The sequence below is a fragment of the Camellia sinensis genome, chromosome 3 (assembly GCF_055761805.1).
Source record: "Camellia sinensis isolate YWXY chromosome 3, ASM5576180v1, whole genome shotgun sequence".
Lineage (NCBI taxonomy): Eukaryota > Viridiplantae > Streptophyta > Magnoliopsida > Ericales > Theaceae > Camellia > Camellia sinensis.
In genome coordinates this window covers 51,604,492-51,618,812 of record NC_138963.1, presented here as the reverse complement: position 1 = coordinate 51,618,812, position 14,321 = coordinate 51,604,492, and the positions used below count along the sequence as shown (strand labels likewise).

Sequence of the window (14,321 nt, the reverse complement as noted above, 5' to 3'; positions counted from 1 at the left end):
ATTAAAGTTTGGAAATGCAGAGCAGACAGCTCGTCCACGCTCATGAGCTCTACCCCCTTCAACAACTCCATCGGAATCTGTTTGAGTAAGACAATCAACAGATCCTTGCACTCAATATTTTTTGGAACATGGAGCCAAACACGACACTTGAAATGCTACGAACATCAAGTCTGTTATAAACCTTCCTTGCCAGAGCTGTCTTACCCATAGCATCTTCGCTCACCAGAGAAATCATGCGGAGGCTTTTATCGTCGTCGTTGATTAGTCGTTCTATCAGATTCTTCTCTAACACATCTTCAAATTCAACAAGTTCATCATCATCATCATCATATCCACCGTTGTTAAGTTCACCCATGTGGATAGAGGCCGCCACCATTGTTGACATTGGTTGGCAGAAATGTAGAGAAGCCACCAATTGTTGACAATGGCGGGTGAGGAGCTAGGGAGACAAGCCGTCATAGGGAGGTAGTAAGACATACCTTCACATGGGAGAAGTATGGGTTGTTATCTTTAACTCCCTCTATGTATTTGAGTTAACTTGCAAGAGGAAAAATATACAGGAAATGAAGAACACAGGTGATTTACAAGAGAGTGTATATCTCTGTAAGAGTGATAGAAAAACCAGAGAGTGTAAAGCAGTAGAGAGTGTGTGAGTTGAGTGAGAGTGTCTCATCCTTTGTGTAATCTCTATTTGTTTTATTAGAAATCTCCGGTTCTCTATGTGGACGTAGACATTGAGGCCGAACCACGCAAATCTTGTGTCCGTTATTGTGTGTTTGATTTCTAGTAGTTTAGGTGGGTTGCCTTAAATTCCAACAGTTGGTATCAAAGTTTAGGTTGAGCAAGGAGGCAAAATAAAGGCTCAGATACTTTGTTTTTTCAAAACTGCCAGAAATAAAGTTGCTTGAAATTCACTTTTGTGCATACCCGGAAGAAGGTCTCAACGAGAAGAGTCTAGACCCAGAAACAATAGGTAAAAAGGATGTTCGGTGGCCCACATGCGCCGGTCAAAGTTTGGCGCGTAAAGTCAACTCTAAACCATAGTCCCACTCGCGGCTAGAGGTTGAAGATGGGCATTTTGTATCCAATCCAGATACTTTAAATATTTATCTGGGAAAATATTGTCACAAGGGTGAGTTTGGCTCAATGGTCAAGTGGTTTGGTCTTAACCTCTTGGTCTAGAGTTCAAGTCCCTCAGACAACATTTGTGGAATTGTATATCCTTTTTTGGGTATAGCTGATGTCAGCGCCAACTCACTGCCAAGTCATCACCAGTCAGCGCCACGTGACCCAGCCACGTCGGCGAATCTACCACATCAGCAGAAAGTTTCAAAAATTACATATTGGCCCCTGGAAGTTTAGTAAATTGTAATCTGGTCCTTGAAGTTTTCAAAAATTACAATTTAGTCACTGAATTTTTGGAAATTTTCATTTTGGCCCCTAAAGAGAAAGGAAGTGTGTTCCTAGGTAAGAACGATGTTCTGGTCGCAACCGTGAGATCAGAATAGTCAAATTCTGAACGGTTCTTTTTGAGGAGATCAAAATGGTAGGAAAAGGTGCAAGTTTCATGATAGAACCTTTCAATGATAATAATGACTTTACCCTATGGCAGCAAAGGGTGAAAAACATTTTAACGCGGGAGGGCTTGGTGAAAGCTCTCAACAAGAAGTCCGACAAACCGGCAGACATGGGTGATGACAAGTGGAAGGAGTTAAGAGCACTGGAAAATAGCATGATCCAGTTATATCTCAGGAATAACACATTCAGAGAAGTCATAAATGAAGAAGATCCGGCAAAGCTATGGACAAAGTTAGAAATGAGGTACAAGTCAAAGTCCTTGGCAAATCGGTTATCGTTGAAGAAACAGTTTCACGCACTTCAAATGACAGAATGAGTGAACCTTACTAAACATCTGGACGAGTTCAATAGGCTCACGATGGTGTTGGAGTCTACCGGGGTGAAGATCAAAGAAGAAGATAAGGCAATTATCTTGCTAATCTCCTTACCCTCATCATATGAGCATCTCAGGACTACTCTACTGTACGTGAAATGTCACGACCCAAACTCGCCCCTATAGATTTAGCATCGTAACCGGCCAGTAATCATAGGATTACCGAAGGCCTCTGAGACAGATTAACATAATATTAAGGGCTAGCGGAAGCAAATAACAAATATACTACATCCATTGAGTTGTGCAGACTTATATGAGACAGAAAAATTTTAAAATTTTTATATACATATCTGCACATCATCCCTACGTCATCATATATATACAGATTAGACAAAAAGGGACTTAACCCTATTTACAAATAACAAAGACTTGTTTAACCAAACAAGAAAACAAAACTTGTACTTAATCACATAGCCATAACCACTTGACATATCTGGAACCTCCACGAGAAGCACACAGGTTGGCTGACAAGAACAGATTCTAGGCAGACGTCTCTAAGCCTGGTCACGCGCCTGATCACCTACATACATAAATAATATAGTGAGCTAAAGCCCAGTGAATAATAACAAAGTAAAAGGTTTTAATGAATGTTGTCCATAACAGTTACAGAAAAAAGAATTTAGTAGTTAATAGAAATGGATTCATAATCATGTTCAGAAATCAAAGTTCACAACAGAAATAGATTCAGAATCATACTCATAATTAGAATTTGCAGTTAATCATACGTGGTACATCCATTAGCACTAGTAGAAACAGTTTACCCATAAAGGAACGACCATAAAGGCATATAGGTGACTCACATGCACGGAGACGGTACAATTAGCTCATGAGACATACAGTTGACCCATAAAATGGGACATATACATAAGGATCCATAATAGTTGGCTCATGAGACGTACAATGGACCCATAATTGGGACGTAACATAATAGATAATAGGTGTCATATGAAGCTAATGATGCCACGAATACATTTCAGAAACATTGGACACCATTCATTCATGCAAAAAATAATATTTCAGAAAACAGATCATCTTTTATCATTCAGAAAATATTTATAATTGAACATAGCTTTAACAAAGTTATTACACACAGATAGCAGCATAAGCAAATCAGACAGATCAGACAGATCAGGCAGATAATAGCGCGTGACCTACACAAACACATAATATATACACATTGAAACACAATATTACTTCCTTAATCAAACTTGACTTTTCTTTGTTTTCTGTCTAAATAATCCGAAGGTCTACTATGCTTATCCTTTCTTCAATCAAATGAATCGAGTTCTCATTTCACATACCCCTTTCATTACTAAATCATTCTTTTCTGTATAAACCAATTTCTTATTTGGCTTCTTAATCAATTACTATTAATTTAATGACTTATTCCTTAACCAACTAAGTTATGTTGATTGTTGGCTTATTAATCTTCAATGAGCCATAAATCACGTTTAAAATGCTTGGGAAGAGATGAGAATAAAAATATGAGCTAAATGTAATTTTTCAAATTATGCTGAAAATCATTGTTCGCTCGCTCGAACCTTTAGTCACTTGAGTGGTCTGTAAAAGATGGCAAAAGTATTAGAAGCCTTCAATGTGTGCTCGAGCAGTAGCTAGTCCGCTCGAGTAGTCTGTAAAATTCTAGAATTCTAAATTTCTCAAAAATAGCTTCCCAGTGCATTTTTGATTTTTAAACCCATACTAATCTTGATCAAAACTTTGAAAATACTTTAGAAAACATAAACACTTATTTATAAATTATTTGCTCAAAATATTAAAACACAATATTTAAATCAAAACCCATGAACTCATTATTCTAAAAGTCATTTCAAAATCAAACGCACAATAAAATTGCATATAATTTATGGAGCTTGATTTAATTACAACTTCCAAAATCAAATCCAAAATAATTAATTTCTAATTAAACTTCATAAATTTGATCTTAGCTCCAATTCTTCATTTTTTTGTCAACTTTCCTAACAAACATTGCATGTATGTAATTCAAATAAAACTAACTAATTAAATATATTCCATATCAAGTTTACATTAAATAAAACTCTTAAATTACATTACATGCATGGATTCAAATTTAAAATTACACTAATTCCTATCTTTCATAATAAAATCAAAACCTTGTCTAACTTTAGGATTAACCCCAAATTTCCATAAACTTGATTTTTTTAATTTAATTTTATAATATTCTTCATTCTCTTCAAAACATGAAATTGCATGGCTCAATTCTTAAAAACTTCATTATGCATGTAATTATTTCCATATTGATTAACCTTAAACATGTTCATGAATTAATTCTTTAATTTCTCCAAATTACATGCATGTAACAATAAGATTCAAATTCATATAAGATATTCAAAATCAAACCCAAAATAATTAATTTCTAAATTAATTTCCATAATCAGGAACCTAACTCATTTTCTTGCTAATTTATTTTTGTTTACATAAAATTGACTTCAAACTCTTTTCTATCTTCCTTCAAGACATGAAATTAAAATTATAAACTTCTTAGATAATCATTTGCATGTATGAAATTAAGATCAAAACTAACTATTTTATATTTTCAAATCATAATTTTACTTCTTGAATTGCTCTAATTTAGATTTTTATTACTTTCTTCATATCAATCCTAATTTTAAGCCCATAAACTTTTAAAACATGAATTAAAGTCTAAAATATTAAAAATCCACAATGCATGTAAGGTTAGACTTCAAATTATGAAGGATGACAAAAATAAAACTCAAACTAATTAATTTCCAAATTTATTTCCATAATCTAAAACTTAACTCCATTTTTCTTCATCTTCTTGCTAATTCCTTTCAATTACATGATTTTGATTCCTATTTCATCTTTAATTTCAAGTGTAATGTAAAGATTCTACAAAAATTAAGTATGATTTCATATCTTAAACTTTAATCTCAAAAAGTTTAGTTGATTCCCTTCTAATTCTCTTGTTCCTCCTAACTTTTCTTCCCTTAATTTTTCTTCTTCTTGAGCTGAAATTTGCTTCTCTCTCTCTCTCATGGGTTTGCCCAAAACAAATATGAAGCCACACTCTTTTTTTGTTCTCAATCTCCTTCCATCACAATAATGCTTCCAGCCAGTAATAAAATAGAGTTGCCTACTCTATCTCTCCTCATGTATACACACTCGTCTCTTCACAATGCACACGTGCACACTTATTGAAGTCTCCAGCACAACACTCACATGCACGCGCGTGCGTGCGCGCACACACACACAAAAAAAAAAAATCTGCACACCCAGATTTCTCAACACACACACCCACATATATCCTCCAACTCTAAATCAATCTACAATTTAATTTATGGTTAAGATTAATTTAATTAAATAACACTTATTCTTATTAAATCTTGATTAACACATAATTAAAGTAATCATAACTAATCATAAATTCCACATACTTTAATTAGTCTAATTGACTTTCATTATTATATTTTTTTTATAAAAAATTATCTTGATTAACACATAATTAAAGTAATCATAACTAATCATAAATTCCACATACTTTAATTAGTCTAATTGACTTTCATTATTATATTTTTTTTATAAAAAAAAAAATTGAACAGAGAAATGAGATAAACAAGCAAACCAACAAGCCAAACAAGATAGCTAAGTAGTCCGAACTAAAGAGTGAAGAGCAGACTGAGGGTGAGAGACCTAATCAATGGGAAGATTTGTTGGAAATGGTTAATTTTTCCTCAAGTTTGGTCTATTTTTTAGGTGGGCCCCGAGTGTCGATTTACTCGGGTCAAAGTGGTAACGCGTTCTATGCCGCGTTGTGATTCACGTGGTATATTTGGTTGCTCAAAACCATTACCGAGTGAATGGGAAATTGAAGCCAAAGTGTGCTCCATGGAAATGGAGTTTTGGTGGAAATCCCTTAAGGTTGTAAATTGGCTTGTCCCACATTGATTTGGTGGGAGGTTTTGAAAGGGTTTATAAGGCTTAGGGTGAGATACTTGGGGTGTGCCCCAAGGGGTACCCAAGTGTTTTAGAGGGAGAGGTTATGGGCAAAATGGGCTAGACCCATTGAACCCAAAAATCACCACACACGCGCGCGCCGCCGTCCGTCCGGTCGGGCGGGCTGGGCGCGGGTGTGTTCTAATCTTTTTGGGCCAAAAACATTTGAATTTAATTTTATTTTTTATTAAAATAAAATCCAGAATTCAAATTAAATTAGTTTGGATTTTTTGTTCATCCAAACAGGGCCCTTCCCGGTTTCAAACAGAAATAAACTGTTTTGGAATTAATGCACACCCAAACAGGGCCCTTCCCGTTTTACTATCTGTTTGAATTAATTCAAATCTGTTTGAATTCAAAACCCAACAGGTATGATACCTGTTCAATTCAAAACCAAGAGCTACATACCTGTTTAATTCAAAATGAAGAGCCACCTTCACATCTATAAATAGGACCACCCTCATTTGATATTTTGCATTCAGAAATTTCGTATTTCACCTCTCCTAATTATATTCTTCATCTTGCTGCATTTTATTTCTGAAAGAAAGAGTGTAAACACTTAGTGTGTTCGTAAGGCAAACAATTTGTAGTGCTGCTATTGTTTGTGGTAGATCATTTCATCCTGGGAGATAGACGTCCATATTCTGAAAGCATCGTGGAGAGGACGAATCTGTCTTAAGGACACAGTGTTAAACACTGGACTTGATCAGAAATATTATTATTCATATAAATTAACCAAGTAAGTTGTTTAATTTAATTCTGGTTTTATTTGTTTATTTAATCAGATTTTAATTTTGTTTTTGTAACAAAATAAAATCTGTGATTTTATTTATTTATTTTTATTTCGAGTTTGATTTTTGTAATCAAACATATTCTCTCCTTTTCTCTATTTCTTTTATTCTTGTTGTTGTTTTGTACACAACAGAATTAAATCTTTTTAAATACAGTGAAATTTGTCCAACAATCTTAAGACAGATTCCTTTTTTGGTATCTTCATTGTATTTAATTTTCTGTGTTTTCAAATTAATATTCTGGTTGGAAAAACAAATAGTGATTTATGCTATTTGACAGATAGTAGTAATATACTGTCTCTTTTCTTTGACAACTACTAGTAGTACGATACTGGTGTCATTAACAATTCAGAATATTATTTGGTATTACAGAAAATTCTTGTGATATTTTATTTTTCTGGTTTTAGTAACTAGAAAATTAATTTGTGTTTTAATTTGTTCTGATTTTTGTAATCAGATAGTTTTGTGGTATTTTATTTTCTAGTTTCAGTAACAAGGAAAATAAAATTGCAGTATTTTCTAGTTTTAGTAACAAGGAAAAATAGAATGATTTTGTGTTATAATTTATTTTCTGGTTTAAGTAACTAGAAAATTAAGTTGTGGTTTGGTTTTCTGATTTTTGTAATCAGATATTATTTCGGTATTTTATTTTACTAGTTTTAGTAACAAGGAAAATAAAATTATTTTGTATTGTAATTTATTTTCTGGTTTTAGTAAGTAGAAAATTAATTTTGTTAATCTATCATGTAACCTTTGTGACTCGGTCACAATCTGTTAATTTTGTAAGTAACTTATGATTTCGTTTGGTAGACCATTTATTTTTGAATCCTTTGTGAAAAGGTATTAATTATTTTAACTTTATCATAGTTCATCGTGAGTATACATGGAAGAATTTGTTTCTAGAATAAAATATTAGTTTTACAAACTAATTTTAGTTTATTACAATGTGGATTCATAGTCTTGAATTGTTTCTGCACTTGAGTCGGAAAATATATATATATATATATATTCACAAGAACATTTTAATGCATATTTAATTTGTTTATTTATGTACAAATCAAACTTATTAAATGAAGGTATGCTTTGTCATTTTGAAGTTTAAAGTTTAAATGCGTTGGATTTTATTTATGAGTTGAGAATCCTTTTATTTCATGATGCAAGTGATGGGATCGTGCATGATTAATTTATTTTGTTGATTCATTATTTTTAATTGATGCGTTTGATATGCATGTATGATATCAACTCAAGTTATTTCTTAACAATAATTTCAAGTGATTTGGAATGATAAATTGTTATGTCGACTTAGGACATAAGCAGGTTAATTTGAATATTTCTAATCAATTTTGAATGAGTGTTTATACACCAAAGAAATTTAAACATGAAGATGTATGTAATTATATCGGTCTGTTTAATTGGGAAGTAATTTAAGAAATCTTTTATGTTGATTATTGAATTATGTGACATGAGATGTCATTAATAATTATTTTACTTGCGTAGTAGAATTTGTTAAACCATGAACCATTTTAATAATATGGGGGTGTATCTCTTGCATTAGTTGAGATAATTTAATTTTCTTCTGTCACAAATATTTTTGTGACAGTGACATTTATTTGTTATTGAGTTGCAAGAATGTATACAATCAAATGGGTTTTTGAATTGTTTAATTCTTAGGCAAAAATTTTTATGAGGATATGATTTTGTCAAAACATTAATTCTGACTTGAGTAGTCATAATTATTTTGGTTTTTTCTTGAATTTGTTTTAAAATTCATTGATTTATATTAGAAGTGATAGGGGTGGTGAATATGATGCACCATTAAATGAATTTTGTGCACAACATGGCCTTATTCACCAAACTACAGCCCCTTATTCTCCACAGCAAAATGGAATTGCTGAAAGGAAGAATAGAACCCTAAAAGAAATGATGAATGCCATGTTACTAAGTTCAAGCTTACCACAGAACTTGTGGGGGGAAGCAATATTGTCTGCTAATTATGTTCTTAATTGAATACCCCACAAGAATACTAAAAGCATTCCTTATGAATTGTGGAAAGGTCGACCACCTTCCTACAAATACTTAAAAGTATGGGGGTGTTTGGCAAAAGTTGAAGTACCTGTTCCTAAAAAGACTAAAATTGGACCAAAAATAGTAGATTGTGTGTTTATTGGTTATGCTCAGAATAGTAGTGCATATCGGTTTCTGACTTATAAATCAGATATACCTGATATAAATGTGAACACTATTATAGAGTCAAGGAATGCTGTGTTTTTTGAACATGTCTTTCCTTACAAGAAAGGACAGGAATTAAGTTCCCAGAAAAGAACTTATGATTGTACACAAAGTCAAGAGACTACTGACAATCAAACACAAGAGACTAGTAATAGTCTCGACCAACAGGATTTAACTAATGATGAACCTAGACGAGGTAAGAGAGCGAGAACATCAAAATCCTTTGGTCCAGATTTTCTGACATACTTGTTAGAAAATGAACCTCAAAACTTTAAGGCAGCAATGACAGGTCCTGAAGCACCTTTGTGGAAAGAGGCTGTTAATAATGAAATTGAATCCATTATGCAAAATCATACTTGGGAATTGGTGGATCTTCCACCAGGTTCTAAACCTCTTGGATATAAATGGATATTCAAGAGAAAAATGAAAGCAGATGGTTCAATTGACAAGTATAAAGCAAGACTTGTTGTTAAAAGTTACAGACAAAAGGAAGGTCTGGACTATTTTGACACATATTCCCCTGTGACAAGAATAACATCCATTCGCATGCTTATTTCTATAGCAGCGTTGTTTAAATTAGAAATACATCAAATGGATGTTAAAACAGCTTTCTTAAACGGTGATCTAAATGAAGAGATCTATATGGAACAACCCAAAGGGTTTGTAGTATCAGGGCAAGAAAAGAAAGTTTGTCGACTTGTAAACTCCCTTTATGGATTAAAACAAGCACCTAAGCAATGGCAAGAAAATTTTGATCATGCAATGCTTACTAATGGGTTTAAGATAAACGAATGTGACAAATGTGTCTATGTTAAAAACACTGACCAAGGATATGTCATAGTTTGTCTTTATGTGAATGACATGCTTATCATCGGAAGCAGTCAAAACATGATCAAATCAACTAAGCAGATGCTTAACAAAAGATTTGATATGAAAGATATGGGGGTCGCAGATGTTATATTAGGAATGAAAATTACTAAAACATCTGACGGATATGCATTATCTCAATCTCATTATATTGAGAAAATTCTTGATAAATTTATCAAGGATGATTTGAATTTAGCTAGAACACCTGTAGACATCAGTCTTTATTTATCAAAAAATAAAGGTGATGCAGTGTCTCAATTAAAATACTCCCAAATCATTGGAAGCCTAATGTACCTAATGAATTGTACTCGTCCTGATATAGCTTATGCTATAAGTAAATTGAGTAGGTACACTAGTAACCCTGGAGAAGACCATTGGAAAGCGATCATTCGGGTTCTTAGATATCTAAGATTTACTCGTGATCATGGTTTGAACTTTACGCGATATCCAGCAGTACTCGAAGGTTATTGTGATGCCAATTGGATATCGGATACTAAAGATTCAAAATTCACTAGTGGATATGTCTTTACTCTAGGAGGCGCTGCTGTTTCTTGGAAGTCCACGAAACAAACTTGCATCGCACGATCCACAATGGAATCCGAGTTCATTGCTTTAGACAAAGCAGGTGAAGAAGCAGAATGGCTTCGTCACTTCTTAGAAGACATTCCAATGTGGCCAAAACCTGTGCCAGCTATTTGCATTCATTGTGATAGTCAATCTGCAATAGGCAGGGCACAGAATCATATGTATAACGGTAAGTCACGACATATACGTCGTCGACATAATAGCGTAAGGCAATTGTTGTCAAACGGAATAATCTCAATAGATTATATCAAATCTAAAGAGAATATTGCAGATCCGTTAACAAAAGGTTTGACAAAAGAGCTAGTGTATAGTTCATCGAAGGGGATGGGATTAAAGCCTATTACATAAGAGTCGTCATAATGGTAACCCTACTTATATGACTGGAGATCCCAAGAACTAAGTTCAAAGGGACAACTAAGTTATGTATGGCTCGCCAGAAATCACCAAGGGATTAAAATTCCTACCCATTCCTATGGTGAGAGTGATATCTGCAACATATGTTGTCTGCAGGGGTATAAGGATAAGCTTTGCTTTTAATGATTACTTATATCTTGATTACGGTATAAAATCAAGATGAGTATAAGGGGATACTCACAATAAGAATCACCTATATGAGTGTTGAACTGGGGCCGGTTCTATGAGAATGAAAAGGCTAAATTCTCTAGAAACACTTATGAAAACCAGGCGCGTTCAAGGCCAAAATGAACACAACAGTGAGAACCACGATGTGTTAGAAGATATTTTGTGTGAAATCTATTGTCTTGGCTTACACAAACGGCTGAACAATTCAAGGCATCGCGTCCATTGGTTAGCTAGTAAGTCCGATAGGTTATCACTAGGGAAGGTTCAAAGCCGAAAACTACCTATCCTGATGCAAGATATTTTCGACTTATACTCTTTCGTTAAGTCTGCATATTGTTGCATTTCCGTTGTCATCAAATTCCATTCATGTGGGGGATTGTTGGAAATGGTTAATTTTTCCTCAAGTTTGGTCTATTTTTAGGTGGGCCCCGAGTGTCGATTTACTCGGGTCAAAGTGGTAACGCGTTCTATGCCACGTTGTGATTCACGTGGTATATTTGGTTGCTCAAAACCATTACCGAGTGAATGGGAAATTGAAGCCAAAGTGTGCTCCATGGAAATGGAGTTTTGGTGGAAATCCCTTAAGGTTGTAAATTGGCTTGTCCCACATTGATTTGGTGGGAGGTTTTGAAAGGGTTTATAAGGCTTAGGGTGAGATACTTGGGGTGTGCCCCAAGGGGTACCCAAGTGTTTTAGAGGGAGAGGTTATGGGCAAAATGGGCTAGACCCATTGGACCCAAAAATCACCACACACGCGCGCGCCGCCGCCGCCGTCCGTCCGGTCGGTCGGGCGGGCTGGGCTGGGCTTGGGCGCGGGTGCGTGGTGTGTGGTTGGGTTGGGCTTCTAATCTTTTTGGGCCAAAAACATTTGAATTTAATTTTATTTTTTATTAAAATAAAATCCAGAATTCAAATTAAATTAGTTTGGATTTTTTGTTCATCCAAACAGGGCCCTTCCCGGTTTCAAACAGAAATAAACTGTTTTGGAATTAATGCACACCCAAACAGGGCCCTTCCCGTTTTACTATCTGTTTGAATTAATTCAAATCTGTTTGAATTCAAAACCCAACAGGTATGATACCTGTTCAATTCAAAACCAAGAGCTACATACCTGTTTAATTCAAAATGAAGAGCCACCTTCACATCTATAAATAGGACCACCCTCATTTGATATTTTGCATTCAGAAATTTCGTATTTCACCTCTCCTAATTATATTCTTCATCTTGCTGCATTTTATTTCTGAAAGAAAGAGTGTAAACACTTAGTGTGTTCGTAAGGCAAACAATTTGTAGTGCTGCTATTGTTTGTGGTAGATCATTTCATCCTGGGAGATAGACGTCCATATTCTGAAAGCACCGTGGAGAGGACGAATCTGTCTTAAGGACACAGTGTTAAACACTGGACTTGATCAGAAATATTATTATTCATATAAATTAACCAAGTAAGTTGTTTAATTTAATTCTGGTTTTATTTGTTTATTTAATCAGATTTTAATTTTGTTTTTGTAACAAAATAAAATCTGTGATTTTATTTATTTATTTTTATTTCGAGTTTGATTTTTGTAATCAAACATATTCTCTCCTTTTCTCTATTTCTTTTATTCTTGTTGTTGTTTTGTACACAACAGAATTAAATCTTTTTAAATACAGTGAAATTTGTCCAACAAGATTGCCAAGCAGGGAGGCCTGGGCCACCCAGTGGGCAGCACCATTTGCTATTCTCGAACATCAATGAAAAGAGAGGGTGCCTTGATCAGCTAGTTGCTTGATGTCATGAACAATAGCTCCACATTCCCAAGGGGGAACATCCTCAGAAACAAACAGATGAATGACTTGCTTATTATCACCTTCCACCTCTACTATCGCAGGATGATAAGCTTCAGCCAACTGACAAGCAAGACGACATGCAAGAGCTTCACCTTGGAGAGAGGATGAAATGCACCACTTCTGAGTCAACCCATCTACCATCTGGCCTATAGAATTCCGAAGGATAGCAGCAGCTACTGCTTAAGAAGAGCCCATTTGCACAGCTACATCACAGTTAATTTTGAACTGACCCGAGGGCAGAGGAACCCAATGTGCACTAAAGAAATTGGCAGCAGCAAGAACCTGTGGGCGTAAAGAAACACCCATATCAGAGGCTGATTCATACTCCGCGCTGGCCTTTCGAGCGCGATGTAAGACTGAGACAGGATCAATTGACTGGTGGTTAAAAATAAATTCATTCCTTCCTTTCCAAATAAACCAACCAGTCCAAGCAACTTGGCTAAAGAAGCTAGCACAATTAGCAGGAGTCTGAAACTGTTCCATCAAGGCACTTGACCATTCTAAAATCGAGTGGATGGAATCCCATTTGACTCTATAATTGAGATTACTCCCAAACCATATTGGACGAACCCAATCACAACCAAACAATAAGTGTTCAAACGATTCGGGCCTGGAATGACAGATAGGACATAGGTCTGAGTAAGCACACCACCGTTTAAACAGGTTCTTCCGAGGTGCTAAAGCATTGTTGCATACACGCCACCAGAAATGGCGAATTTTCGATGGGCCTTTGAAAGCCCAAATCAGTTTCCAATACTTACTAGGAGGTTGGAAAGAAGATGATGGTTTCTGGACCATACTATTATTGAAAACAGACCTGGCAATGTGATATCCCGAGTTAACTAAATACACCTTTAGAATCACAGTGCCATACTTGAGAATTTGCCATGGGGCCAAAGCAGTGGGAATAAAGGATATAGCTTGGAGCTCAGAATTTGACACGAGGACGGAGGGCAGCCAGATTCCACCTCTTTGTAGTTTTATCAATAGCATTCTCCACTCTCTCAATTTCACAATCCACAGGTTTTGAAGAGGATATTTTAAAATCCGGGAGAGATAGAACCCATTTATCAACCCAAAAGCTAATCGCAGACCCATTATGAGCTTACCACCTGACACCCTATTTTAGAAGTTCCCGTCCTTAGAGAATACTGGCCCATGCCCATGAAGCTCGGCGGCCCTTAGATGCATACATAAAGCTAGAATGGGGGAAATAAATGCCTTTCAAAATGTGGGTACTAAAAGACTGGGGATATTTAAGTAATCTCCACCCTTGTCTTGCTAGCAAAGTCAAATTGAACATATTGAAATCTCTAAATCCCAATCCACCTTGAAATTTTGATAGCACCAGTTTCTCCCAACCAACCCAATGAATTCCTTTACCATTCATATCCCCTCCCCACCAAAATCTCCAGATGTAGGAATTCAATTTAGCATAGAATTGTTTGGGAAAAGCAAAGCAAGCCATTGCATACGAAGGTATTGCTTGAACCATT

At 35.1% G+C, this 14,321-nt stretch overlaps 1 protein-coding gene across 1 annotated transcript; it reads right to left on the bottom strand.

Moving 5' to 3' along the window:
- Positions 1-12,726: 12,726 nt before the first annotated feature.
- Positions 12,727-13,923, bottom strand: LOC145821517 (uncharacterized). Its single transcript, XM_082918038.1, has 2 exons — positions 13,056-13,923; positions 12,727-12,971 (listed from the first exon to the last, which is right to left on the bottom strand). The coding sequence occupies exons 1-2, from the start codon at positions 13,921-13,923 to the stop codon at positions 12,727-12,729; spliced, it is 1,113 nt and encodes a 370-aa protein (XP_082774164.1).
- Positions 13,924-14,321: the final 398 nt, after the last annotated feature.

What these genes read in the sequence shown, in the direction of transcription:
- LOC145821517 (XM_082918038.1), bottom strand. Translation starts at nt 13,923, where the DNA reads ATGGGTCTGCGATTAGCTTTTGGGTTGATAAATGGGTTCTATCTCTCC. An exon ending in TTGGGTTCCTCTGCCCTCGG is followed by an intron (nt 12,972 to 13,055) that starts GTCAGTTCAAAA and finishes GGAATTCTATAG; the next exon opens with GCCAGATGGTAGATGGGTTG.